Genomic DNA, 26,429 nt, shown 5'->3' with positions numbered 1-26,429 from the left:
CAAAGCTCACCTGATCCCAAACCCAGAACTGGATCGGGGGATGTGGAATGACAGGTCCCTCTACCAAACCTACCTGCCATTCCATATAAACCCAGGCCCGGCAAAATTAAATAACAACTCAGCAGCATATTGCTGCTGAGAAACTGATCCATCCTGGATTTACCATCTCACACTGTGTAGCAACCTAGGTGAGATGTACACCCCCTCGATCACTTCTCCAGTGACATGTCTACAATATATATATATATATATATATATATATATATATATATATATATATATATTTAGATTAATATAATAATATTTAGAGTAATATTTAGATTAATCTTCATGAATACCACTTTAAGGTAAAAAAAAAAACCTTTTAGTAGTAGCTCCCCCCAGCCCTCCTAAATACTCACATGAGCCCTATCTCAGTTCAGCACTGTGCACATCTGCAGCAGCTCTTCTCCCCTTTTTTTTTTTACATAGTTACATAGTCACATAGTCTGTAAGCTTGAAAAAAGACACCAGTCCATCCAGTTCAACCTGTGTGGGTGTGTGTGTATGTGTTTATTTCAAAAGTAATTCTTATACAGTATCCCTGCATGTTGTGGTAGTTAAGATGCCCATCTAATTGTTTTTTGAAACTATTGACGCTCCCTGCTAGGGATGAGTTTCGTGTTCGAGTTGAAAGTACGTTCGACTCGAACATCGGCTGTTCGTCCGTTTGGCGAATACCGAACGTTATGGGCCATTCGCCAAATTTGTGTGGCGCTCACGGCCCACAATGCACTGCGCCATCGCAGTGCATTGCTGGCTCATGATTGGCTAAGCATGCACTGTGACCCCACATGCTTGGCCAATCACAGCTCCGGCAGCGAGGAGAGCCATGATCATAGCTCAGGCTGTGTAGTACACGCCCCACACTATATAAGGCCGCCAGCGCTGCGGCCTTGTGTAGTGTGTTGGCGTCTGTAGGAGTTAGTGGGTGTTCTGTGTACCTTCAACACAGTATACACCGTTCATTATCGGCCGATTTTGCGGTCTTGCTCTTCTGTAGTGGTTGTTGTCTGCATGCCCTGACCGCAGTATACACCATTATATCCACCTATATAGCTAGCTATCTTGCTCTTTTTAAATAGAGCTTGCAGTCAGCTGTAGGAGATTGTGCGTGCTGTCTGCATGCCCTGACCGCAGAATACACCGTTATATCCACCTATATAGCTAGCTATCTTGCTCTTTTTAAATAGAGCTTGCAGTCAGTTGTAGGAGATTGTGCGTGCTGTCTGCGTGCTCTGACCGCAGAATACACCGTTATATCCACCTATATAGCTAGCTATCTTGCTCTTTTTAAATAGAGCTTGCAGTCAGTTGTAGGAGATTGTGCGTGCTGTCTGCGTGCCCTGACCGCAGAATACACAGTTATATCCACCTATATAGCTAGCTATCTTGCTCTTTTTAAATAGAGCTTGCAGTCAGTTGTAGGAGATTGTGTGTGCTGCTTGCGTGCCCTGACCGCAGAATACACCGTTATATCCACCTATATAGCTAGCTATCTTGCTCTTTTTAAATAGAGCTTGCAGTCAGTTGTAGGAGATTGTGTGTGCTGTCTGCGTGCCCTGACCGCAGAATACACCGTTATATCCACCTTTATAGCTAGCTATCTTGCTCTTTTTAAATAGAGCTTGCAGTCAGTTGTAGGAGATTGTGCGTGCTGTCTGCCTGCCCTGACCGCAGAATACACCGTTACATCCACCTATATAGCTAGCTATCTTGCTCTTTTTAAATAGAGCTTGCAGTCAGTTGTAGGAGATTGTGCGTGCTGTCTGCGTGCCCTGACCGCAGAATACACCGTTACATCCACCTATATAGCTAGCTATCTTGCTCTTTTTAAATAGAGCTTGCAGTCAGTTGTAGGAGATTGTGCGTGCTGTCTGCGTGCCCTGACCACAGTATACACCGCTATATCCACCTATATAGCTAGCTATCTTGCTCTTTTTAAATAGAGCTTGCATTCAGTTGTACCAGTCTCCTCCACCCCTCCTCTTCTTATTCCTCCATGGCCTCTTCCAGTGCTCTGTCCTCAGAACCAGAGGTGCTCTGTAGGCGTTCCAGGGGCTACGCAAGTACGCAGGCAAAACGATGCCATGCCGTGCTTGCGCTGGTTTGTTTGGGGGACAGGAGCCACACTGGGGCGGATGTTTTGTCAGCTCTGCAGGGGCAGGCCGAGAGGTGGTTGACGCCACGCCAGCTTAAGCCAGGAATGGTGGTTTGCGACAATGGCACCAACCTCCTTTCCGCCCTCCGACAGGGACAACTGACCCATGTGCCCTGTGTGGCTCATGTCCTTAACCTGGTGGTGCAGCGGTTTTTGGGCAGGTACCCGGGCTTACAGGATGTCCTGAAGCAGGCCAGGAAAGTCTGTGTGCATTTCCGCCAATCATTTAATGCCTGTGCTCGGCTGGCTGAGCTCCAAATTGAGTTGAACCTGCCCAAGAACCGCCTTATATGTGACATGCCCACCAGGTGGAACTCAACGTTGGCCATGCTGCAGCGGCTGCACAAGCAGCAGAGGGCTAACAATGAGTACCTGTGCAACTACGGCACAAGGACAGGGTCAGGGGAGCTCGGTTTTTTCTCACCATGCCAGTGGGGCATGATCAAGGATGCATGCACTGTCCTGTCACCGTTTGAGGAGGCCACAAGGATGGTGAGCAGTGACAGTGCATGCATCAGTGACACTGTACCTCTTGTCCACCTCTAGGAGCATATGCTGCATGGAATAATGGACAGGGCACTTGAGGCAGAACAGAGGCAGGACGAGGAGGACTTCCTTGCCTCTCAAGGCCCCCTTTATCCAGACAGTGTTCCTGCTGTGCCACCCATCACACAGGAAGAGGATGAGGAGGAGTAGGAGGAGGAGGATGATTGTGTCAGCATGGAGGTGGAGGCTGGCACTCAGCATCAGCAGCAGCAGCAGTCTTTTAGGGATGATTTACAGTCCCAAGAAACCCTTGGACTTGCACGTGGCTGGGAGGAGGTAGCTGCGGATCATGTTGTTCTTAGTGACCCAGAGGACTCCGGACCGAATGCCTCAGCTAACCTACGCTGCATGGCCTCCCTGATCCTGCAAAGCCTGTGGAAGGATCCTTGTTTTCTTCGGATCAAGGAGAGGGACTATTACTGGCTGGCCACTCTCCTTGATCCACGGTACAAGGATAAGGTTGCTGACCTTATCTTGCAGTCGCAGAGGGAGCAGAGGATGAGACATCTCCGGGAGGTCTTGCAGAAAGGTATGTGCAACGCGTTCCCAGAGACTGGGAGGTTACAAACTCCTGGTCCTGGACAACGTGTTGCTGAGGCATCGGTCAGAAGGAGCAGTGGAGAAGGTGGCCGTCTGACCGATGCGTTCAGACAATTTTTTTGTCCGCAGCCCCAAGCTTTGATCGGTTCCAGCAACCATCGCCAGCATCTGATTTACATGGTGCAGGAATACCTAGGGGCAAGGTCAGACTTGGACACCTTTCCCACCAAAAATCCTCTGGCTTACTGGGTCTTGAGGATGGATCACTGGCCAGAGCTTGCACAGTATGCAATTGAGCTACTGGCCTGTCCTGCATCTAGCGTTCTTTCGGAACGCAACTTCAGTGCTGCTGGTGGCTTTGTTACCGATCACAGGGTGCGCCCGTCCACCGACTCAGTTGATCGACTGACTTTCATCAAGATGAATCAGTCTTGGATCACCCACAGCTACCAAGCACCTGAAGCTGATGTAACTGAATAATTTTGTTTGAAATATCACATCCCTTCAAGACTGCCTATGCTGATGCTGAGTGACTGTCCTGTTATGTTGATTGTCTATCCTCTTCCTCCTCCGCTGATATGTTGGAAGAACATTTTTGGTTCTGGGTGATGCCACCAGCCCAATTTTTCAGCCCCTGTTTAACAGGGGCGTTTAATTAAAATTTTTGATGCAATGCTTTGCAGCAGGGCTCATTCCTGCACCACAACTAGAGTATATGGGAGAGGTTGCAGTGTCGTGGCACCAGCACCAGTGCCTAAGGCCCAATTTTTCAGCCCCTGTTTAACAGGGGCGTTTAATTACAATTTTTGATGCAATGCTTTGCAGCAGGGCTCATTCCTACACCTTAAGTAGAGTATATGGGAGAGGTTGCAGTGTCATGGCACCAGCACCAGTGCCAGCAGCCCAATTTTTCTGCCCCTGTTTAACAGGGGCGTTTAATTACAATTTTTGATGCAATGCTTTGCAGCAGGGCTCATTCCTGCACCTTAAGTAGAGTATATGGGAGAGGTTGCAGTGTCGTGGCACCAGCACCAGTGCCAGCAGCCCAATTTTTCTGCCCTTGTTTAACAGGGGCGTTTAATTGCAATTTTTGATGCAATGCTTTAAAGCAGGGCTCATTCCTGCACTACAACTAGAGTATATGGGAGAGGTTCCAGTGTCGTGGCACACAATTTTTCAGCCCCTGTTTAACAGGGGCATGTAATTACAATTCTTGATATAATATTTCACAGGAGGGCCCGTTCCTGTGCTCACCCAGAGTAACTGTGAGAACTTATAGTGTTGTGGCACCAGCACCACAACCATCAAAAGTCAATTTTTCTACCACTGTTCAACAATGGCATGTAATTACAATTCTTGATATAATCGTTCATGACAGGGCACTCCAGCGCCCACCAAGAGTCACTTTGAGGGCTTACAATGTTGTGGCAACACCAACACCTTGTTCCGCCATTTCTGCAGAGAATATAGGGCAGGCCCCTACTTTCAAACATCCAACTTACAAATGTCTCCCTGGCTCTCACAGGATTAGCTGAGAGCAGTGGGAGCCATTGGCTCCTGTTGCTGTTAGTCACAGCCTGTGAGCAGGGGGGGACAAGCTGGGCTATGTGTCTGAATAGACGCAAACAGCTAAGCTCAGAATTAAGCAGGCACAAGTGCCCCCATAAGAAGCTGCTTCTTATGGAGGTGCTGGGCAGGGGGGAGGAGCCAGGAGCACCGGCGGAGGACCCGAGAAGAGGAGGATCGGGGCTGCTCTGTGCAAAATCGTAGCACAGAGCAGGTAAGTATAACATGTTTATTATTTTACTAATTTTATTTTAATAACTTTACCACTTTCACGCTTAACCTAGGTTCCCGAATGGCTTTGGCACAAGACAAGGGGGAGCCTGGGAATAAGAACATACCCCAGCAGTTGGCCACACTGCATCTAAGGTCTGTAAGGTCAAGGATGGAAGGGGGCAAATGACCCTGGGTGGTAACAAAGTTTTATGCCTGGGGGAGAGGATTTGTGTTGGAAGGAGGAAATTTGGAGGGGGAGTAGAGAACTTGTGCAGGAAGGATGGATTTTGTGGAGGGGAAATATTTGCATATTATTTCATAGTATTCAATGTGAAACAGAAGTTATGTCTCTGACCATGGACTTTTTCTTCTAGGCATTTACATCCAGCCGACCCTATCTTGTAATCTTCTATATATTTTGAAAAAACAGGGCTTATTTTCCAAGAATATCAGAAGGTCACATTTTGATTAAAAGGAAAGAGCATAAAGACCAAGAGTATTGGCTATGTCACATCTTTGACACCTTAGCCAATGTATTTTGGGATGTGGTGTTGTGACTTTCTGTCTGGGGAGCACTGTACAACTTGTATTATCTAATTTTCTAAAGTAAAGTGTAAAAATCATCCAGGCGGTAGTCTCATTGATATTAAAATTTATTATAAACATAAAATGTTAAATACTATTTGTACAAAACACACAGAAACACAATTCATAAACCAGATAATGTCCAATAATACAGCCATGCATTACTGTATATAAAATAAAAAAGTTTACATTTCACCCGAAGCTTCAAAATTGGACAAATGTTCCAGGGAGAGTGATCATCTGACCATTTTTAGTTTTAGGTAAAACACTCATATCATGGACTATTATCTACATTCTATTTCCGGCTTCTGTCTTTCCCCATGAGATGTTCTTTGGAGTTCATTTGTGGTCGAAACAGGATGATGAAACATTTAGGAAAAAACATACAAACCACTAGAGCCCAGCTTGATGACTGGATTGCAAAGATTTCCATGGCTACGGTGTACTTTCCTTTTGAGCTGAGAGAGGCCGGGATGTAGGAAATCCAGACACTTAAGAAGGCCAACATGCTGAAAGTGATAAACTTGGCCTCGTTGAAGTTATCAGGGAGTCTTCTGGCCAAGAATGCAACAACAAAACTGATGGAGGCCAAGAGGCCAAGATATCCCAGCATGCTCCAAAAGGCAGTGGGTGAGTTCTCATGGCATTCAACAACAATGATTTCAGGTTGTGTTTCTGTGTTATTTTGAGGGAATGGTGGAGCAGCCACCACCCAAATACTGCAAAGAAGAAACTGTAGAAGAGAACAGATGACAATGACCATATAAGATACATAAGGACTGGTCCATCTCTTTAGGTTGCTTCCTGGTTTAGTGGCCATAAAGGCACAAACTACCATTATAGTTTTGGCCAAGATACAGGAGACACAGAGAGCAAAGGCCATACCGAAGGCAGCCTGCCGCAAAAGGCACTTCACAGGCTCAGGATAACCAATGAAAGTCAAAGAACAGAGAAAGCAGAGTGACAGGGACAATAGCAAAATACAACTCACAGAGTAATTATTGGCTCTGACTATTGGTGTGGTCTTGTAACGAAGGAAAAGTTTAAAAATGGAAATTGGGATCATGGAAGAGGAAAGGCTTGTAGCCATCAAAGTTATTCCCAACGGCTCACTGTATGAAAGATACTCAATGGGTTTTGGAATACATTGATCTTTTTTTGTATTCGGCCACATATCCCATGGACACTTGGAACAATCTATGGCATCTGAAGATAGAGAATAATTATAAATATGCTGTCAAAACAAGTTAGAGCTTAAGCATATTAAGTGCACCTGTCATTTATATTATAGTTATTGTTCAATAAAAAAAAAAAATCCAGGAAGTGAGAAGGAGCGATAGCACTACCTGCTCTCTTTCTTCTTCCCAGGTCCTACACTAGTCACTCGCAAACTGCACAATGTTCTCATATATGAGCAGTGACTGCTACTAGGCTCTTGGCTGATCTCATGCATCCTGTGACCCTGAACACCAGATGGACATCATCATCCATCGGCCATTGACTCTGGGAGTGAGGAAGCCGAGACATACCGTGTTAGCTGAACAGTTTCCCATTCAGCAGCCGGCGGCACAGCGATCCAGACTCTGTGTCTATGGCAGTCTATCCATGTGTATAGGACTGTGTCTCCACAACAGGCTCATCCTGTGAGTGTTACTAATCCCAACCCCCCAAGCACTGACACTGAACCCATCCCCCCCAAGCACTGACACTGAACCCACCCCAAGCACTAACACTGAACCCATCCCCCCAGCACTGCCACTAATCCCCCCCCCCCATCACTGACACTAAACCCATCCTTCTAATGAAGGATTGTAGGTCCCAGCATGAACCCCTGAGATCTAGAGGGCTACATCCCTAGATCTGAGGGGTTCATGCCAGGACTTGTAGTCCTTCAATTTTGGAGGGTGTCACATCCTTAGATCTAAGAAGTTCATGTTGGAACTTGTAGTTCTTCACTTTTAGGGGATGTGACCCCTCTAAAAGTAAAGGGCTACAGGTCCCAGCATGAGCCCCTCAGAGCTCAGGATGCAACATGCCCCCCCCCCCCCCAGACCCAACCAGTGAAGGACTACAGGTTCCAGCATGAACCTGTGAAATCTAGGGATGTGACCCCCAAAACTGAAGGACTGCAGGTCCCAGCATGAACCCCTCAGAGCTGAGGATATGACACCCCCCCCCAAACTAATCAATTAGTGAATGATTACAGGTACGAGCATGAACCCGTGAGAGCTCAGGGGTGCATCCTGGAAATTGTAGTCCTTCCATTGTGGAAGGGGTGGGGTAAATTTACATAGGGGGGTGCCCAATTTTAGTCTTGCCTAGGGCAGCACAAAGCCAAAATACACCACTGGACCAGTGACCATATAGGCGACAGAAAGCCAGGGGAGAATGGAGGAGAATGACAGCTACTTAAACGGGCAGGCTTAAAGCTGAGGAGGGTCGCCTGGCAGAACAGCTTTGAGTCCAAAGTCAGCATAGTGCCATGTTGCTTCTAGATGGTATCACCAGATACAGTACGGATTTGGTTGTCGGAATGTCCGACCGTGTGTACAAGGGCTAACATTAGCAGTTTAAATGGGCTAATATTGCAATTTAAAGAGGAATGCATGTTGTCACAGGGGGTTGTTCAGCCATATCCCTGTGGGTGGAAATGGAGCCTGAGGCTATAACAAGGACAGTAATTTGGGGGAGCATGCAGTATGAGAGGACCAGGCAGAGAGAGAGAAAAGAGCTTCAGGATTTAGGTGCTTCAGAGGCATTTTCAGCAGAGAGAGCTAAGTAGGATCAGTCCACATAAGACAATAATATAGACTAAGTGAGCTATGTATGAAAACCAACAATCTGACAGCCAAAACTTCCAGTTGAGAAGATCCCCCTAAACTTCCTTTCATAAGGAAAAAAAAAAAAATGAAGTGAATGAGGAAAAAAAGAGCGAAAACCTCACCAATTACTATTCTTAAAGAGGAAGTAAACTCTGATGAGTTTACTTCCTCTTTCATTCCCTGCAAAGGTAAAGCATAATGGACTACTATGCATCGCATAGTAGTCCATTATGTGTCACTTACCTGACACAGGAGCCATCGAAGTCACGGCTGTCCCCTGTAGTCCAGGGCGCATCCATCTTCTCGGTGGGTCTCGCTGCTCCGCCGCTGTCATTCGGCGAAGCCACGATGACGTCACTCCCACGCATGCGCACGGGAGCCGCCATGCGTGGCATATCGCCGTTGACGGCAGCGCGCTCAGTGCACCGTAGACAGCTGTGCCTGTCTTTCGGCAAATATCACCTAAACCGTGTAGGTTTAGGAGATATTTCTTGGACCTACAGGTAAGCCTTAATCTAGGCTTACCTGTAGGTTAAAGTGTGTTGTAAGGGTTTACAACCACTTTAATGGAACAACTGGAACACCAACTGTTCCTGCCATAAAGCTTTCCATTCCCACCCACTTTTTATACTGTGACAATAATCCGCAGGACATATATTGAGGATACATCACTAGGCATAGGGAACCAGATGAAAACAAACCTTACAAAGGTTCTAATCCTCTTTCACTTTATCCAAAACAAAACTATATTTTGACCAGAATGGCATTTTAAAACCAAAGAGCTTAAAGGCACAAATCTACAGTTTGTGCCTTTACTGCAACTAAATTGCTTTTGTGCTTTTTTCATGAATCTACTTACCTGTGTTATTAGAGATCTCGCCTTGTGGACAAGGAACACATTCAAAGCAGCATATAGGCTCCCCTCTGTGGGATGCCTTCCTGAACCCTGGAAAGCAACTAACACTACAAACAGAGACTGGGACCTAGGAAGAATATAGGAATGGATTCAAATTTATTGTAGTACAAAAGGATAAGACGTTTGGTAATAGCGAGATTAGATAGAGAACATTTTAGAACATGATGGAAATTTGTTGCACAAGACTAGCCATAGACATCTGCATACAGTAATGTTTGGGGGGTTGATAGCACAAGTGTAGTGCTCACCAGTGAGTTCAGTCCATGCCAGATATGTTGTTTCAGGTCTTACTTTTATTTAAGAACGAAAGGAAAATCCAAAAAAACAGTTACCCTTGCAGGAGTTCCCACCCTCACTGCAACATATTTAAGTAAATTACTTTAGCCGCCCGGCTTTGTTTTACAGCAACGCTGTTCAAGTCTCAGGCTTAGGCCATTTATTTGGTCCCACAGACCAACTCATTCTCAGCACTGTTGTGGTTTAATGCAACCTCTACATGTAACACTCAGCTCTATCTTGCAGCTGCCTGTTGCTCTGGACCTCAGGCTTAGGGCCTACTTCTGTTCCATTACAGACTACACTTACACCAAACAGACAAGTATGCCCCATTGCAGCCTCACAAACTTTTCAGGAGGGTGAAACCCCAAATTGCTGCAATTGCCTTTGATTATAACAGGTGCTGCTATGCCCTTGATTATATTCCCACCCAAAGCTCTTAAAAACCTCCAAGCTCCAAACCCCCAAGCTGCAGACCCTGATCCGGGAATTACTAAACCTAAAGAAAAACAAAAGCATAGTTTTCTCTGCTCTAAACAGTATTTCTGGAGCCCAATACTCTGCTCACCCCGAGAACCCTGTGTTGTCTCTAGAGATGAGCCGAACACCCCCCGGTTCGGTTTGCACCAGAACCTTCGAACAGACCTAAAATTCGTATGAACTTTAGAACCCTATTAAAGTCTATGGGACTCGAACGTTCGAAATCAAAAGTGCTAATTTTAAAGGCTAATATGCAAGATATGCAACAAAACAACACCAGCAATAAGGGGTATCTTCAGTTGTATACTGTGCTGGAGGCACACAACACCCACTCTAACTGCTGCAGATGCCTGTATTACAGAAACAGAACAACACCAGCAATAAGGGGTAGCTGCAGGTGTATACTGTGCAGGAGGCACACAACACCCACTTTAAATGCTGCAGATGCCTGTGTTACAGAAACAGAACAACACCAGCAATAAGGGGTAGCTGCAGGTGTATACTGTGCAGGAGGCACACAACACCCACTGTAAATGCTGCAGATGCCTGTGTTACAGAAACAGAACAACACCAGCAATAAAAGGTAGCTTCAGGTGTATACTGTGCAGGAGGCACACAACACCCACTGTAACAGCACTAGGTTCCCAAGCAAAAATACACTGTCCCTGCCTATCTTGCTCTTTCCCTGCACGCCAACACACTATACAAGGCCACCACGCTGGTGGCCTTATATAGTTTGGGCGGCCTTATATAGTGTGGGGTGCATACTAAACCCCCCTGAGCTATAATTGGCCACAGGCATCCTGCCTGTGGCTAATTATGGCTCTCCTCGCTGCCGGCGATGTGATTGGCCAAGCATGTGGGGTCACAGTGCATGCTTGGTCAATCATGAGCCAGCAATGCACTGGGATGGCGTAGTGCATTGTGGGCCGTTTGTGCCACACGAATTTGGTGCAAACGGTCCACAAAGTTCTGAATTTGCCAAACAGGCGGACGGCCCGTGTTCGAGTCGAACATGCGTTCCAGTCGTACACCGAGCTCATCCCTAGTTGTCTCCAATCCAACTAATCCAGTAGCGGGGCCTCACATTGTTCAGCTAAAATAACCACAGACACAAGGACAAGAGTATGGACCTGGCACCAAATCATAGGTCCAAAATGATTTTTCAGTGAACTACAAAAGTAAATAAAAAAACCTTAGATTTTTACCTCTGTCCCTGTAACTTTCTATTGTGATCTCTAAGCCCTTGTACATGATCGGAGATTCTGACGGAATGTGTCCGATCGGAGTGTTTTGTCGGATATTGTGACTGTGTGTGGTCTGCATCGGACTGTTTCCGTCGGAATATCCGTCGGACCAAATTTTCCAACTTGCCGGAAATATTTTCCGACAAAATGCTCCGATCGGACATACTCCGATCATGTGTAGAGAATTCCGATCGGACAAAGTGCGACGCATGCTCAGATCAAATTCCTACATCAAAGCTATTGGCTACTAGCCTGAACGTAGTCCCGTCGGAATGAAATAACGTCATCACGTTCTGAACGATCGGATTTTCCGACAACTTCGTCCGATCGTGTGTATACAACAGTTTCGGAAAAAATCCATCGGACAAAATCCGACGGATTTCGTTGTCGGAATCTCCGATCGTGTGTACAAGGGCTAACGCTGAAGCCGCGTACACACGGGCGGATTGTATGGCCTACTTAGTCCGCCGAAACACATTTCAGCTGACAGTCCGCTCGTGTGTGGGCTTCAGCGGACTTTTTCAGCGTGCAGTCTGGCGTACTAAGTATTTCGGAATTTCCGTAATACTGTCCGTCATACTTTGGTTTCAGCGGACAATCCGCTCGTGAGTAGGCTAGTTCGACGGACTAAGAATGGCGCATGCTCAGAAAGGATTTACACGGCGGAAGGTTGCATTGCTGTGTATTGGACTTCCTATTTCTAGTCCCGTCGTACGTGCTGTATACGTCATCGCGCAAGCTTTCAACGGACTGTTTGGCTATCCGTGTGTGGTCAAGTCCGTTCATTCGAAAGTATGACGGACTGTCCGTCGGATTGTATGATGGACTAAGTAGGCCATACAATCCGCCCGTGTGTACGCGGCCTGACCCTTGCAAATCTATAGGACCTATTCTAAACCATGATTCATGCCTCTTTGTGTAAGCAGTGTGAGCCAACTTAAAATGTATGAAACGTTAAGGTTCTCTTATTTGCCTCCTTTTGGGCTTGTTATATCTGTTGGATAAATAAAAAAAAACGGTTGATTCTGTCAGAAATCTTGTGGGAGCTTGTGGGACTAAATAACACCTGCTTCCTATGTTATAGAAATGAGGAGAGAGAAAAATGTTCTGTAGTTCTAATATACTTGTAGGCAGGTGCAGTCTACTTTCTCCACTGCAGGTGGCATCTCCCGCAGTGGCACTGCAGTTGGAGAGGAAGTCAGGAGGAACAGTGTTTCTCAATGGTTTACTGGCTCACTTGGGAAGCTAGCCCATTAGATGCTGCTGCCCCATGTGACTCTGGCGGCCTTGTTGGGTCAGGCATGTGTAGACCTGTTCCAACACCATTGTAATTTGTGTCATTATAGTCACAAAGATTTAACAGCAGATGTATGGATTTACCTCCTGTCTGCCATTTGGCCACCGCACTGAACTTGCATATATGGAGAAGATTTTTCCAGATGAGGCCACACTTTCGTAGTTTCCAACCTTCACCTGGACCATGGCACCCTCTTGGTTCTTTTGCCAATTCACAACATCATATGCAGCTGGTGGATCCCCATTCTCATCAAAGAAAACTTCTCTCTTGTCACTTAGTTCAACCCGTACTTTCTTCAAGTAGTGCAAAAGCTGTACAGATAGCAACAACCCAGCAACAGAGTTAACTTAAATTTAATCAATAAACAATAAATATTGAAAACAAAATGTGTGTATAGTGTAACTTATAACAATTAATTAGCTTTCGGGAGCTTACAGTATTCAAACCAAAGAAAGACCAATAAGAGTTAATTTGGGATTGATTTCTACAAGGGATGAACAAACTTCCAGGTACTTGCACAAGGTCCTGTATTATGAATAAGCAAATGATGGAGGTTCAAGTTTTATTGCAGCTTTTTATATTTGCCATACTGTTTGTTACCTCATAAAATAACAACATTAATTTCTGTTGTAATCTGCAGACCAAATGATCCCATGGGCAATGTAATCCCCCTTTGGGGAAATCGTAATTTTTTTTTATTTCTACTGAAAGATTGTGAAAGAAAATCTAATGATAATAATAAAGAGGGACCTCCTTCTAAAACAGCAAATTGGCTTTCTATGTCACTCTGTCACTATAAAAAGGCAAATGAGAACTACTGTACATTTTCATAAGATTGGCATAACACCAAGGTCAGCACTGGAAGCCTATGCAATTTTCTTATTTGTAGATAAATATCCCTGCATGAATTTAAAAAGATTGAGTTTCAAAGAGTGAAACCTGCCATAGGCTCTCCAAGGATTGGAGCTGGAGTTCATGTCTGCTGTTTTATACATTTGCAAATAGGGGTAGGGGGTTTAAGCTTGCAGACTTAAAAATGCCACCACCAATCAGTTATTTGCTGGGTCATTGGATTCCAAGATCTTGGTGTTTATAGATCATGCCAGGCTTTAGGGCTTGTATGTATTGTGTTTTATATATTTATTTGCAACTTTAGGAGCTAGGTTAGTGTTAGGGATTTAATTAAGGGTTAAATGAATGTCCAGGGATAAGGGTTAAAGTCTCCCCACTCGTCAATCTGTAAATTAAAATTTGACAGAAGCAAAAGATGCCCATCACTGGGATCCATCAATTAACACTGTATGTGGGTATTTTTTAAGAAAGATAATGATGGCAGCCACCACATCCCACTTTTAATGAAGAATACATAGAAAAAGGAAAACTGCGGTACTTTAAAGGTGTCAGACAAATGAACAATTGTTTTACATTATAAAATATGCTTTATTAATAACAATAAAAAAAATTTCGGCAAAAATTCCTTGTTGCATTTCAAATTAATTTCATATAAAAAAAATATAGACACTACCGCTCTACATGTTTCGCTTCGAATTAGCTTCTTCAGGAGATTCTAGAGTGCTATATGAATTGATTGCTAAAGAAATATAATAAAGAGAACAACAAAATAGATATAATTACATAAAGTTTGAAATGGAGCTGTTGCATCTATCAGGATCCATCAGTTAACACTGTGTGTGGGTAGTGACTCTTAATCCCAGGTGTCAATGAAAGCGCTGGTCCCCACTAATGATTGTGAACCAATCAGAGTGTCAGCTATGACATAGTGACTAATGACATGCAAGCTGGAGGCTTTATCGATAAAATAAGTCTTTAGCCTGCAGATGCCCCTTTAGTCTGAAGTTGGCAGTGTTCCTCTGTTTTAATAATGTAATTGTTCGAGGCATATGGACGATGATAAATTTGGCCTGGGCATTTAGGTGTCAATGACCTCTGATCACAAAAAGGTTAATGTTAGGACTGTGGTTTATAAGTGTAGCGGGTGTCTCACTCTATAACCTGCAAATCTCACCAAGCTGGCCAGAACAATGTACACAGATTTTCCAGCTTTTCACTGACTGAGTTAATGTAATGTGAGCTGACACACACAGAGCTCCGCATTCAGTGGCCTCTCTTGTGCCCCTATTGGCCAGAAGAGCAAAACCTATTAAGGGCACAGTTACAACAGCCAATGGAAGAAAATGTACTGAATTGCAGAGAGAGCAGCAATGGTTTCTGGGACATGGAGTTTCACACGCAAAAATGGCCCCATAGACTGGTATACAGGGAAAAATACAAATCCCAGCAGGTTTTGCTGACAGAAAAGTAAAAACTCCATTTTGTGTCCTGAGGTTAAGTTCAGTCAGCGATGAGAGAGTAAAGAGATCAGACCTGAGGGAGAGGTGCTGTCTCTCAAATGATCTCCCTGTGCGATTCAGGCCTCCACCATGAGTTGGGATGTCCAGCCTGAGAGAGGGGGATTCCAGGTGAATATTGAGGAGCATCTCCACCAATGGTGAACTGTTCCAGCGTGAGCGGACCAGTCGGGTCGCCATGAAAGCCTGCCTGTTCCAGGACATTCTCTTAGGCCTTGTTCACAGGATTGGGGGAGAGGGCATTTCTGCCCATCTGCAGGGAACAGAGACTCTGCACTATAGAAGAAGTTATTTGAACACTCTATACAAACATCATTGCCGGAAGTCATCTTGCTGACACTTCTAGTACTACAGGGATAAAGGATAAGGCTGTACATTTCTGGGACATTGTATACAGACATCATTGTCCTCTCACCTTGTTAAACAAAATCCTGTCTGTTTCACTTGATAATCTGGGACAGTTATGTTGTTTGCCCTGCTACCCAGGAGTTAAAGTGCACCAATGAAAGTAGCTAGCTGAAGACACGAAATTGTATCTTTGCTTCAAAAAGGACTGAAGCTGTTAGTGCCATAAGGATCTGCACAAAGTAGTTTATTGACTTGAATAGGTGTGTGAAGTTGGGTCTGTGGTGTCAGGGGAAAGTAGAGAGAGGCCTGGCACAAAGGGAGTAATTCCTCTGCTCTCCTCCTGCCTGGACTCATAGAGCCAATCTGAGTAAGGGTAACCAATCTAATTTGAAGTGAAATATTGTGCTTTATTTACCATTTAAGTGTGCCTCTGCTCTTGGGGACATTCTAGTATTTGGAATCCCCTGAAAGAAGCTTGAGAGCTATATTGCTCTTAAATCTCAGATATTTCTCTCTATGTTGATTACTCTAATATATCTTGTTACTGTCTGTTACTTGTTTCCAGAGAAATATTGCAGTAAATACAATTTATGTTTTTTTATTATAACATGTGCGTTTATCATTGGTTATTGCACTTACACTATTGACAGGTGTGCCAGAAGGGGCTGAGACTGTTATTGGGGTTGAGAGTCGGAGTAACAGGCTCAACTAGCTTAACTGCTTGCCGATCAGCCGCTGCAGTTTTACTGCAGCAGAATGGTAAGGCTGGGCGAAACAACATTACCTTAAGGTGCTTCGCCTATTGGCCACTAGGGGTTATCCTGAAGCACGTTGCTGACACCCCTGATTGCTTGTAACAGAGCGAGAATCGGGATCTGTCTGTGTAAACACACAAATCCCAGTTCTTTCAGGGGAGTAGAGGCAGATCGTGTGTTCATACTAAGTATGAAACCAATCTCTCTCTCCTCTTAGACAGTCCCACCCCCCCCCCCCACAGTTAGAGCACACATAGGGAACTCAGTTAACCCCTCGATCTTCCCTAGTGTTAACCCCTTTCCTGCCCGTGACATTTATACAGTAATCAGTGCAATTTTATAGCACTGATCGCAATATAATTGTCAGTGGTCCCAAAAATGTCTAATTTGTCCACCGCAATATCGCAGTCCTGATAAAAAGCACAGATCGCCGCCATTACTAGTAAATAAAAATAATAATGCCATAAATCTATCCCCTATTTTGTAGACGCTATAACTTTTGCGTAAACCAATCAATATACGCTTATTGTGATTTTTAATATCAAAAATATGTAGAAGAATACATATTGGCCTTAACTGAGGAAAAAGTTTGCTTTTAAAAAAATAAAATAAATTGGGGATATTTATTATAGCAAAAAGTACAAAATATTGTGTTTTTTTCAAAATTGTCGCTTTTTTTGTTTATAGCGCAAAAAATAAAAACGGCAGAGATGATTAACCACTTTAGGACCGCCGCATGTAATTATACGTCGGCACAATGGCACGGACAGGCACAAGCACGTACCCGTACGTGCCTGCCTTCCAGCGGGTGGGGGGTCCGATTGGACCCCCTCCCGCTGGCTGCGGCAGTCCGTTTCGCTTCAGGAGCGATCCGGGATGAGGGGATGGCCGTTGGTTTATGGCCATCCCCTCTCAATCGCTTCTGGCGAATGAGAAGCTTCCCCTGCCTGTGTAGTGTAAACACAGGCAGGAGGAAGTGATGTCATTCTCCTCGGGGCGGTCTTTTTGACCGGACGGCGAGGAGAGAAGACATCCTAGTAAGTGCACCAACACTGCACTGACATGTAGGTACACATAGGCACACTTTAACCCCCAGTCACCCCCTTATCGCCCCCCGATCACCCCCCCGCCCCCCTCCCAGTCACAGTGTCACTGATTGCAGTGATCATTTATTTACTGATCACTGCATTTAGTGTCAGTTGTAACTGTAAAAAGTGTCAGGGCAGTTAGTGTTAGGTCCAGGGTAGCCCCCTACCCCCCCAATAAAGGTTTAACCCCTTGATTGCCCCCCAGGTAACCCTTTCACTCCCTTTTGCCAGTGTCACTAAGCGATCTTTTTTCTGATCGCTGAATTTGTGTCACTGGTGCCGCTAGGTAGCTAGTTATTTTTTAGGTTCATCGCCAGGTTTTTATAGCGTTAGGTACCCCCATATACTACCTAATAAAGGTTTTAACCCCCTGATTGCCCCTAGAGTTAACCCTTTCACCAGCTATCACCGTATAAGTGTCACTGGTGACGCTGGTTAGCCAGTTATTTATGTAGGTTCCCCGTCAGGTTTTTATATAGTGTCAGGGACCCCCATATACTACCTAATAAAGGTTTTAGCCCCCTGATTGCCCCTAGTTAACCCTTTCACCAGTGATCACCGTATAAGTGTTACGGGTGACGCTGGTTAGTTAGTTTGCTTTTTATAGCATCAGGGCACCCACCATTTATTACCCAATAAAGGTTTAACCCCCTGATCACCCGGCAGGTGATATCAATTAGGTTTTAGGGTCAGATAGGGTCTGCATCGCCCCAGGCAGCGCTAGGTTAGTGCCAGTACCACTAACACCCACGCGCAAAGCATACACCTCCCGTAGTGGTATAGAATCTGAACAGATCAATATCTGATCTGATCAGATCTATACTAGCGTCCCCAGCAGTTTAGGGTTCCAAAAAAACGCATTGTTAGCGGGATCAGTCCAGATACCTGCTAGCACCTGTGTTTTTCCCCTCCGCCCAGCCCACCCAAGTGCAGTATCGATCGATCACTGTCACTTACAAAACACTAAACACATAACTGCAGCGTTCGCAGAGTCAGGCCTGATCCCTGCGATCGCTAACAGTTTTTTTTGGTAGCGTCTTATATTTAAACCCTGAAGGCGGTGCTTGGTTTTCGAGGTCCCGTACGCGGCTAGGCTCCCAAAAAGTCCCCCACATGTGGTATCCCCGTACTCAGGAGAAGCAGCAGAATGTATTTTGGGGTATAATTTCACATATGCCCATAGCATGTGTGAGCAATATATCATTTAGTGACAACTTTGTGCAAAAAAAATTGCATTTAATGCAAAAAAGTTTGTAATATTCCCGCAACTTGTGGCAAAATATAAAATATTCCATGGACTCAACATGCCTCTCAGTAAATAGCTTGGGGTGTCTACTTTCCAAAATGGGGTAATTTGGGGGGGGTTTGTGCTATTTTGGCATTTTATGGCCTTCGAAACTGTGATAGGTAGTGAGGAGTGAAATCAAAAATTTGCACCCTTCGAAATCCTGAAGGCAGTGATTGGTTTTCGGGGTGCCGTACGCGGCTAGACTCCCAAAAAGTCCCACACATGTGGTATCCCTGTACTCAGGAGAAGCACCAGAATATATTTTGGGGTGCAATTCCATATATAACTATGGCACGTGTGAGCAATATATCATTTAGTGACAACTTTTTGTAAACTTTAATTTTTTTTGTCATTATTCAATCACTTGGGCTCAACATGCTCCTCAGCAATTTCCTTGGGGTGTCTACTTTCCAAAATGGGGTCATTGGGGGGGGGGTTGTACTGCCCTGCCATTTTAGCACCTTAAGAAATGAGATAGGCAGTCAAAAATTAAAAGCTGTGTAAATTCCAGAAAATGTACTCTAGTTTGTAGACGCTATAACTTTTGCGCAAACCAATAAATATACGCTTATTGACATTTTTTTTACTAAAGACATGTGGCTGAATACATTTTGGCCTAAATGTATGACTAAAATTGAGTTTATTCGATTTTTCTTATAACAAAAAGTAAAAAATATAATTTTTTTTCAAAATTTTCAGTCTTTTTCCATTTATATCGTAAAAAATAAAAATCACAGAGGCAATCAAATACCATAAAAAGAAAGCTCTATTTGTGGGAAGAAAAGGACGCAAATTTCGTTTGGGTACAACATTGCATGACCGCGCAATTACCAGTTAAAGCAGTGCAGTGCGAAATTGTAAAAAGACCACTGGTCCTTAGGCTGACAATTGGCTTAAGTGGTTAAATACCACCAAAAAAAATCTCTATTTGTGGGAAAAAAGGATGTCAAATTTGTTTGAGTAAAACGTTGCACGACCGCGCAATTGTCAGTTAAAACGACACAAATCTTCCGGGGCTGAAGTGGTTAAGCATCTCCTGCGGGGGTATTACTCCATGACGTATTTTAATGTTTAAGTGGATCTATTCTTTAAGGCCGCGTACACACGGGCGGACTGTTCGCCCAACTTTGTCCGCTGAACAGTGTTTCAGCGGACAGTCCGCTCATGTGTGGGCTTCAGCGGACAGTTTCAGCGGACAGTCTGACGAACAAAGTTTTTCGGAATTCCCGTAAGACAGTCCGCTGAAACTTGGTTTGAGCGGACAGTCCGCTCGTGTGTAGGCTTCGACAAACTAAGTGTCGCGCATGCTCAGAAAGGATTTACACGGCGAAGGTTGCATTGCAGTGTATTGGACGTCGTATTTTTCGTCCCGTCGTACGTGCCGTTCACGTCATCGCGCACGGTTTCAGCGGACTGTTCGTTCATCGTGTGTGGTCAAGTCCGCTCATGCTAATTTTGAGCGGACTGTTTGTCGTACTGTTTGACGAACAAAGTTGGGCGAACAGTCCGCCCGTGTGTATGCGGCCTTAGGGTTATATTAACTGTTAGGATTATGGTAAGTGTTAAAAATTAGATAAAGGATTTTGCTTTTCAAATATTAATTATATAACAAGGAAAACATTTAATTAACTATTTGTTTAAATGCAGTATAAGAACAATGAAAACTTATCTCCTGATTTTGCATGGATTGCATATGTATTATCAAACTCATATTTGGACAGTCTTTTACCTGCCATGTTTTAAATTTTCCAAAATCTGCACACGTTCTCCTTGAAAAGGATCCTTCCTCATCTTTGCAAAACATAAGGTCGTCAAGAGCTTTAGCTATAACATAGACAGCAGTGTAAATATTGTAAGATGCTCTCAAGCTTGACACATCATTATAAAGATTATGGATGCTATTAAGGTCTTCATCTCCAGTACATGCATTTAATGCATTCATTGATCCATTAACCATCTTTTGGTCAGGTAACGTGCATCCAAAAGCTTCTTCCCAAAAAATATTGACCCAAGAAGCACCTGGAGTATTATACAGGTCAATGCTGTTAAGATGGTTTTGGAAGCCTGGGATCTTTGAGCTGCGGAATGCAAAACCAATTGTTCCCAACAAGATGGAAGAATATTTATCTATTGAGAGTACGTTTGAAATAGACCAAGCTTCGCTAGCTACAAAGACTTTCCCAGTTGTGTTAAGTATCAAAAGTTCAACAAGTAAAGGAATAAGATAGACGTCTGTAGAGAAAACCACCACAATTTTAGCTGTTGAGGTCTTAATAACCTTGGCAATATTATGGATGTTTCTATAATAGGTCTGTATATACTCTATGAATGCCACACAAGCTCCAGATTTTGCTATTTCTTGCTTAAGGATCTTAATGCCCTCTTGGCCATAATCATTGTCAGCAGCAACCAGACCTATCCATGTCCACCCAAAATGTTTGACCATCTGTGCCAGTCCCTGAGACTGGAAAGCATCACTTGGAACGGTCCTGAAGAAGGAAGGGAACTTTGCCCTGTTGCTTAGAAGAGAACTGGTTGAAAAATAGCTTATCTGTTGGGTGAAAAGGTGCAAGCCAATTATCGTAGTTAATAAAATATTTGATAGTGACTTTTTATAATGTTGTTATGGAGGAAAAAAAGTAAACATATGAAGGGTGGTCATGATGAGGATACAAAAGAGAACACTTATGGTGTAGTAATTATATGTTCACATTTTTTCCAAAAGAAGTATGATTGAGAAAAAAGTTATACTTGGATCTTCTACAGGTGGAGAATATATCTGTCTCTACCCATGTTTTTCATAATTGGGCTATGTGGGTTCTTTGCCCTTGTACACACGGTTGGACATTCTGATGGACAATGTCAGAAAGGACCGTGTTGTCGGATAATCCGACAGTGTGTGTGCTCCATCGGACTGTTTCCGTCGGAGTATCCGACGGACCAAGTTTTCCAGCTGGGCTATAAAATTTTCCGACAACATGATCCGATCGGACTTCGTCCGATCATGTGTAGAGAATTCCGATCGAACAAAGTGCTGCGCATGCTTAGATCAAATTCCTAGACCAAAGCTATTGGCTACTAGCCTGAACGTAGTCCCATCGCAACGAAATAACATCATCACGTTAAGTACGATCGGATTTTCTGACAACTTTGTCCGACTGTGTGTATTCAACAGTTTCAGACAAAATCCGTCGGACAAAATCCGTCGGACAAAATCCGACGGATTTGGTTGTCGGAATGTCCGATCATGTGTACAAGGGCTTTGACTTTCCTAGCTGCCCCAATTAAATGGTCTTGATCTTGGACTGGTTTGTGTGTGCTAAAAAAGGTCTACTATAATAGGTACGAGTGTCAAAGTTCCTTTAAAAGACTATGTAATGAATAATGATAATTTTTTTGACTGCATTCCAGACAATATTAGCAAAAAATATCTGTACACAAAACCCCAAAATGATCTAAATTAATAGCATTTAATACGGAAAACAAAATAAGCACTCTTTGTTAGGAATACAATCAATGCGAAGAAAAGTAATATTATATAGTCCTTTTAAAGAGCCATCATTGCCTTCTTCTTCACTGCACTTTAAATTCAGAGTCTTCTCTCTTCTGTCACTGTGCCACTGATGATGTAAATCTTGGGCATGTGCAATGGCAACTGTATTGCACCAGCACCTGTCAACACTCTTGGCATCTGACAGATGGCAAATATGAACCCAGAGTATACATTGAACTATGCATGTACTGCTAAATAGGTGCAGTTAATACTCACTTCTGTAGGTGGTACTTGACTTGAGCGGCAATACAGAAGGGAAGGAAGTTGGGAGGAACTTGATTCTTCTATAACTTCCTGAGTCATTGGCAGAGCAGCTGTGTGATTGGATGCTGGTGCCCCGCATGATCCCAGTAACCATTTTGGGTGAGGGCAGTACTTTTATATAAGGCATGCCACCTGGCTTGGTGCACAGTGTGCAAGTGGTTAGCATAGGGACAGGTTCCCCATCTGTCAGGGACAGTATCTAGTGTTAGGGAGAGGTTCTGGAGGACAGGGACTACATGACTATGTTGCTGTCCACTTAGGATACCTCCTAGTTTTGTTGGATCGCCCTCATTGGAATTTCTGTGTCGCTCCAGCCTGCTGCACCCTGCTCACAGGCAATATACACAAAAAGAAATTGCTAGGAGAAAGGAGACAATGCTTTTAGGCAGAAGAAAGATGCAAAGTCTCTTCTACTAAAATATTCTACCTCCTAGCTATTTACTTTTTTTTTTAAGCTTTAGTATGGCCCTTATATCTAAAATCTGAACATTACCTTTAGAAAGATACTTTTGTAAGAGAATATTCAAATACTTCAAGTTTTGTCCTGCTTGAAGTATGCCTCATGCCGCATACACACGAGTGGACTTTCCAGCAGACTAGGTCTGACAGGATCAGTACGTCGGAAAATTCGATCGTGTGTGGGCTAATCTGAGTAATAAAGTTTTTTTCGTTATAAAAATCCGACGGACCTAGAAATAGAACATGTTTCAAATCTGTCCGACGGACTCAATTCCTATCGGGAAAACTGTTTGTCTGTATGCTGGTCCGACGGACCAAATACAATGCATGGGAAGCTATTGGCTACTGGCTATTGAACTTCCTTTTTTAGTCCCATCTTACGTCATCATGTTCAAAACGAACGGACTTTCAAATAGACTTATTCCGTTCGTGTGTGGCCAAGTCCATTCATTTGGAAGTCCGTTGAAACTCCGCTTAAAAGTCAGTCGGGAGGACCACCGGACCTAGTCTGCCAGAATGTCCGGTCGTGTGTACGCGGCATCAGAGTGAGCTGCTTAAATTTGTCCCTATGTAAAACTAGTAAAAATGTACTGTTTTTTTAAGTCAATTGACCTTAACTGCTTTACTTTCCAATTATTCTGTAATTCTTTTCAGCTAGTGTTGTGTTCCAGACACCCCTGCCAAACAACACAGCCAAGCTTGTGAGTACCACAGCAGCAGCGACAGCACAGTTTGGTAAAGAACACCCCCCCCCCCCCCAGCCTGCTGATTGGACAAGCAAAGAAGCAGCAGCACTGTGATAAGTCATTATTCTGCTATTTCTGATCACTCCTCTTGTCAGCATGTTCACTGTAAGCACAGCCTGAGTGGCTCCTAGTTCTGCCCCTCCCTCTTTGAGCCTGAGTGCTACTGTACAGGGGATTATAGAAGGTTGATATCAAGTTTAATAAAATAAACAATGAATGCACATAAACCAACATTCCCTAAGGTTACTAGTGAATTTAGCAGCATTGAAAACACATAGAGGCTCTGATTGGTCCATGTTTGACTAATGGCAAAACCTGGATCCAGCCTGTACCCCAGATACTTTTGTTTCCTCAACTCCAATGGCTTATGTATCTTACCTGTGGGTATCTATACAACCCCAAAATGTGAGCCATGAGGATGGAGTATGTGGACATTGAATGGCCGATGACGGCAGCCAGTGGTGGACGGTCTTGACAGCAATAGTTGGGTATGACCCAATCGTAACCCGTCATCATCCACAGAGTACTCTCTAGCTCCCTCTGCAGTACAGTGCAGGAATCATAAGCATAGAAGCCCAAAGTGATATTGGGGAGAAGTTTGACACTTTGGTTGATCTCGTCAACAGCAAACCGCATAGCCTGCAACAGCTGATACTGTTCAAAGAGAAACCTGAAAATGAAGAATGAAACAAGTGTAAGAAAAAAAAACTTTTTTGTTAATTGTAATATTTCAACAGCTGGAGCATATCACTATCAAACAATAATAACAAAAACCAAAAACATACAAAAACAATGAAAAGATGTATGGTATAACCCAGACTGGTAGAGGGAGAGGCAGCACTAGAAGCTAATCAAGTGTGCTGTGTGCACATAGGCTCCCATAAACCAGAAAGAATGATTAAAGAACAAATTGATGACCTCATTAATCAGCTGCTGCTCCTTCATTGTCCAATCACTGTCCAGGAAGGTTACTTATCTGTATTGCTTTATCTGCAGGAAAGGAAAATCAGATAGCCAATGCTATTTGGCAGTGCTAGGTGAGTCTCAAAACAGCTCTCAAATACAGTAGGTATTTAATCTGTGTATTTAGCTGATTGCATGGAGTTCAACTTTAACACTGGCCACTGTTTAGCTTTTTGGTATTATGTTTGCATTGGCTGGCAAGATAACCTCCCAGGTTCACTGGTTTGTAGGTGGCATACTGCATACTATGGCTTCTCCTCTGCTCTGTGAAGTGGTGTGCAGTTCATTGGACCGCCTTTTTACAAGTTCTGCTTTACAGAAACCAAAGTGAAAGGTGCTAAACCAGCACCAGGACCCAAGTTGAGGGGCTTTGGGCTGGTGTCAATGGGTAAATGCATTTGACAACAGTTTGAGATGCTTTAGGCCGCGTACACACGGGCGGACTGTTCGTCCAACTTTGTCCGCTGAACAGTGTTTCAGCGGACAGTCCGCTCGTGTGTGGGCTTCAGCGGACAGTTTCAGCGGACAGTCTGACGAACAAAGTTTTTCGGAATTTCCGTAAGACTGTCGGCTGAAACATGGTTTGAGCGGACAGTCCGCTCGTGTGTAGGCTTGTTCGGCAAACTAAGTCTTGCGCATGCTCAGAAAGAATTTACACGGCGAAGGTTGCATTGCAGTGTATCGGACGCCGAATTTCTCGTCCCGTCGTACGTGCCGTTCACGTCATCGCGCAAGTTTTCAGCGGACTGTTCGTTCGTCGTGTGTGGTCAAGTCCGCTCATGCAAATTTTGAACGGACTGTTTGTCAAACTGTTTGACGAACCTAGTTGGGCGGACAGTCCACCCGTGTGTACGCGGCCTCAGAGATCTTTCAGAGTTCAGTGACAGATGCATCGACCAGTAGCTGATCTCTTTCTGACCTGCGCTTGATCTGCTTCTATATTGTATCAACCTGCAGTTGACCTTATTCTGACCTGCACAGATCCTGCTTCTAAGTTGCATAAACTTGCAGCGGACCTCCTTCTGACCTGCATGTGACCTGCTTCTAAGTTGTACCAACCTGCAGTTGACCTCCTGCTGACCTAAACTTAACCTTCTTCTAAATTGCATAAAACTTTAGCTGACTTCCTTTCGACCCGCACTTGACCTGCTTCACCTGCTTCTACGTTGCCGCAACCTGCAGTTGACCTCTTTCTCATTCTGCATTTAACCTGCTTGTAGGTTGTATCAACCTGCAGCTAACCTCCTTCTGCTTTGCACTTAAACTGTTTCTAAGTTGCAGCCACCTGCTGTTGACCTTTTCCTAATGGATGAGCTGCTTTCATATAACTGTTGACTTGTATTGGGAGAAAATAAGTTCTGGTGTGAACAAACACTCATCAATGCTAGTTCTTAGAGAGGATTTTCCATTATTTGTTCCCTTCAAAAACGGAAGGCAGCAAGTGGTAGACCCATAACACAACTTGCAATGGGGCACCAGGTACCTTCTGCCAAAGCTGTAATTGTGTATCTCATGTGATAGAATCACTTGAGAGTTAACTTCCATGCAATGGTAATACATAATTATGGAACCACAGAATGGTGTGAGATTCCTTTCCAGCCTCACAGCCATACACAGAACTTCTGTGACTTGTCTTACATTGTGCAAACATCTGCGGGGGGTTTCTCTTGAAAGGTGACTTCTCTGTAAATAGGGTTGATATGGAGGGGAATCACAGCCCCAATAAGAACATCCCCAGGCACCAGTATCCCGCTGGGAGGCAAGCCTGTCGGGTTATCATCTGAGAACGAGATCGGGACATTGTACAGGACAACAAGGTGCCAGAGCGTTTGGTATAGATGGGGCATCAACCTGCAAAAATCAAAAACCTGATTATTTTTCAAATATGTTATTTAGCAATTAGATGTC

General features: G+C 44.1%; 1 protein-coding gene across 1 annotated transcript; it reads right to left on the bottom strand.

The window, feature by feature from the left end:
- Nucleotides 1–5,788: 5,788 nt before the first annotated feature.
- On the bottom strand, nt 5,789–26,369 carry LOC143962343 (extracellular calcium-sensing receptor-like). The gene is made up of 6 exons (XM_077471641.1): nt 26,160–26,369; nt 23,937–24,228; nt 20,266–21,087; nt 12,772–12,999; nt 9,332–9,455; nt 5,789–6,856 (listed from the first exon to the last, which is right to left on the bottom strand). Exons 1-6 carry the CDS (start codon nt 26,366–26,368, stop codon nt 5,946–5,948), a joined length of 2,586 nt encoding a protein of 861 aa, XP_077327767.1. The 5' UTR covers nt 26,369; the 3' UTR covers nt 5,789–5,945.
- Between the last annotated feature and the right edge of the window lie 60 nt (nt 26,370–26,429).

Source organism: Lithobates pipiens, unplaced genomic scaffold, assembly GCF_037356315.1.
Source record: "Lithobates pipiens isolate NorthernLeopardFrog02 unplaced genomic scaffold, aLitPip1_a1.2 Scaffold_8, whole genome shotgun sequence".
Taxonomy (NCBI): domain Eukaryota; kingdom Metazoa; phylum Chordata; class Amphibia; order Anura; family Ranidae; genus Lithobates; species Lithobates pipiens.
This window is presented reverse-complemented; position numbering and strand designations above follow the sequence as displayed.

What these genes read in the sequence shown, in the direction of transcription:
- LOC143962343 (XM_077471641.1), bottom strand. Translation starts at nt 26,368, where the DNA reads ATGCCCCATCTATACCAAACGCTCTGGCACCTTGTTGTCCTGTACAAT. An exon ending in GGTTGTATAGATACCCACAG is followed by an intron (nt 21,088 to 23,936) that starts GTAAGATACATA and finishes TTCACCCAACAG; the next exon opens with ATAAGCTATTTTTCAACCAG. An exon ending in CGAGATCTCTAATAACACAG is followed by an intron (nt 6,857 to 9,331) that starts GTAAGTAGATTC and finishes CTCTATCTTCAG; the next exon opens with ATGCCATAGATTGTTCCAAG.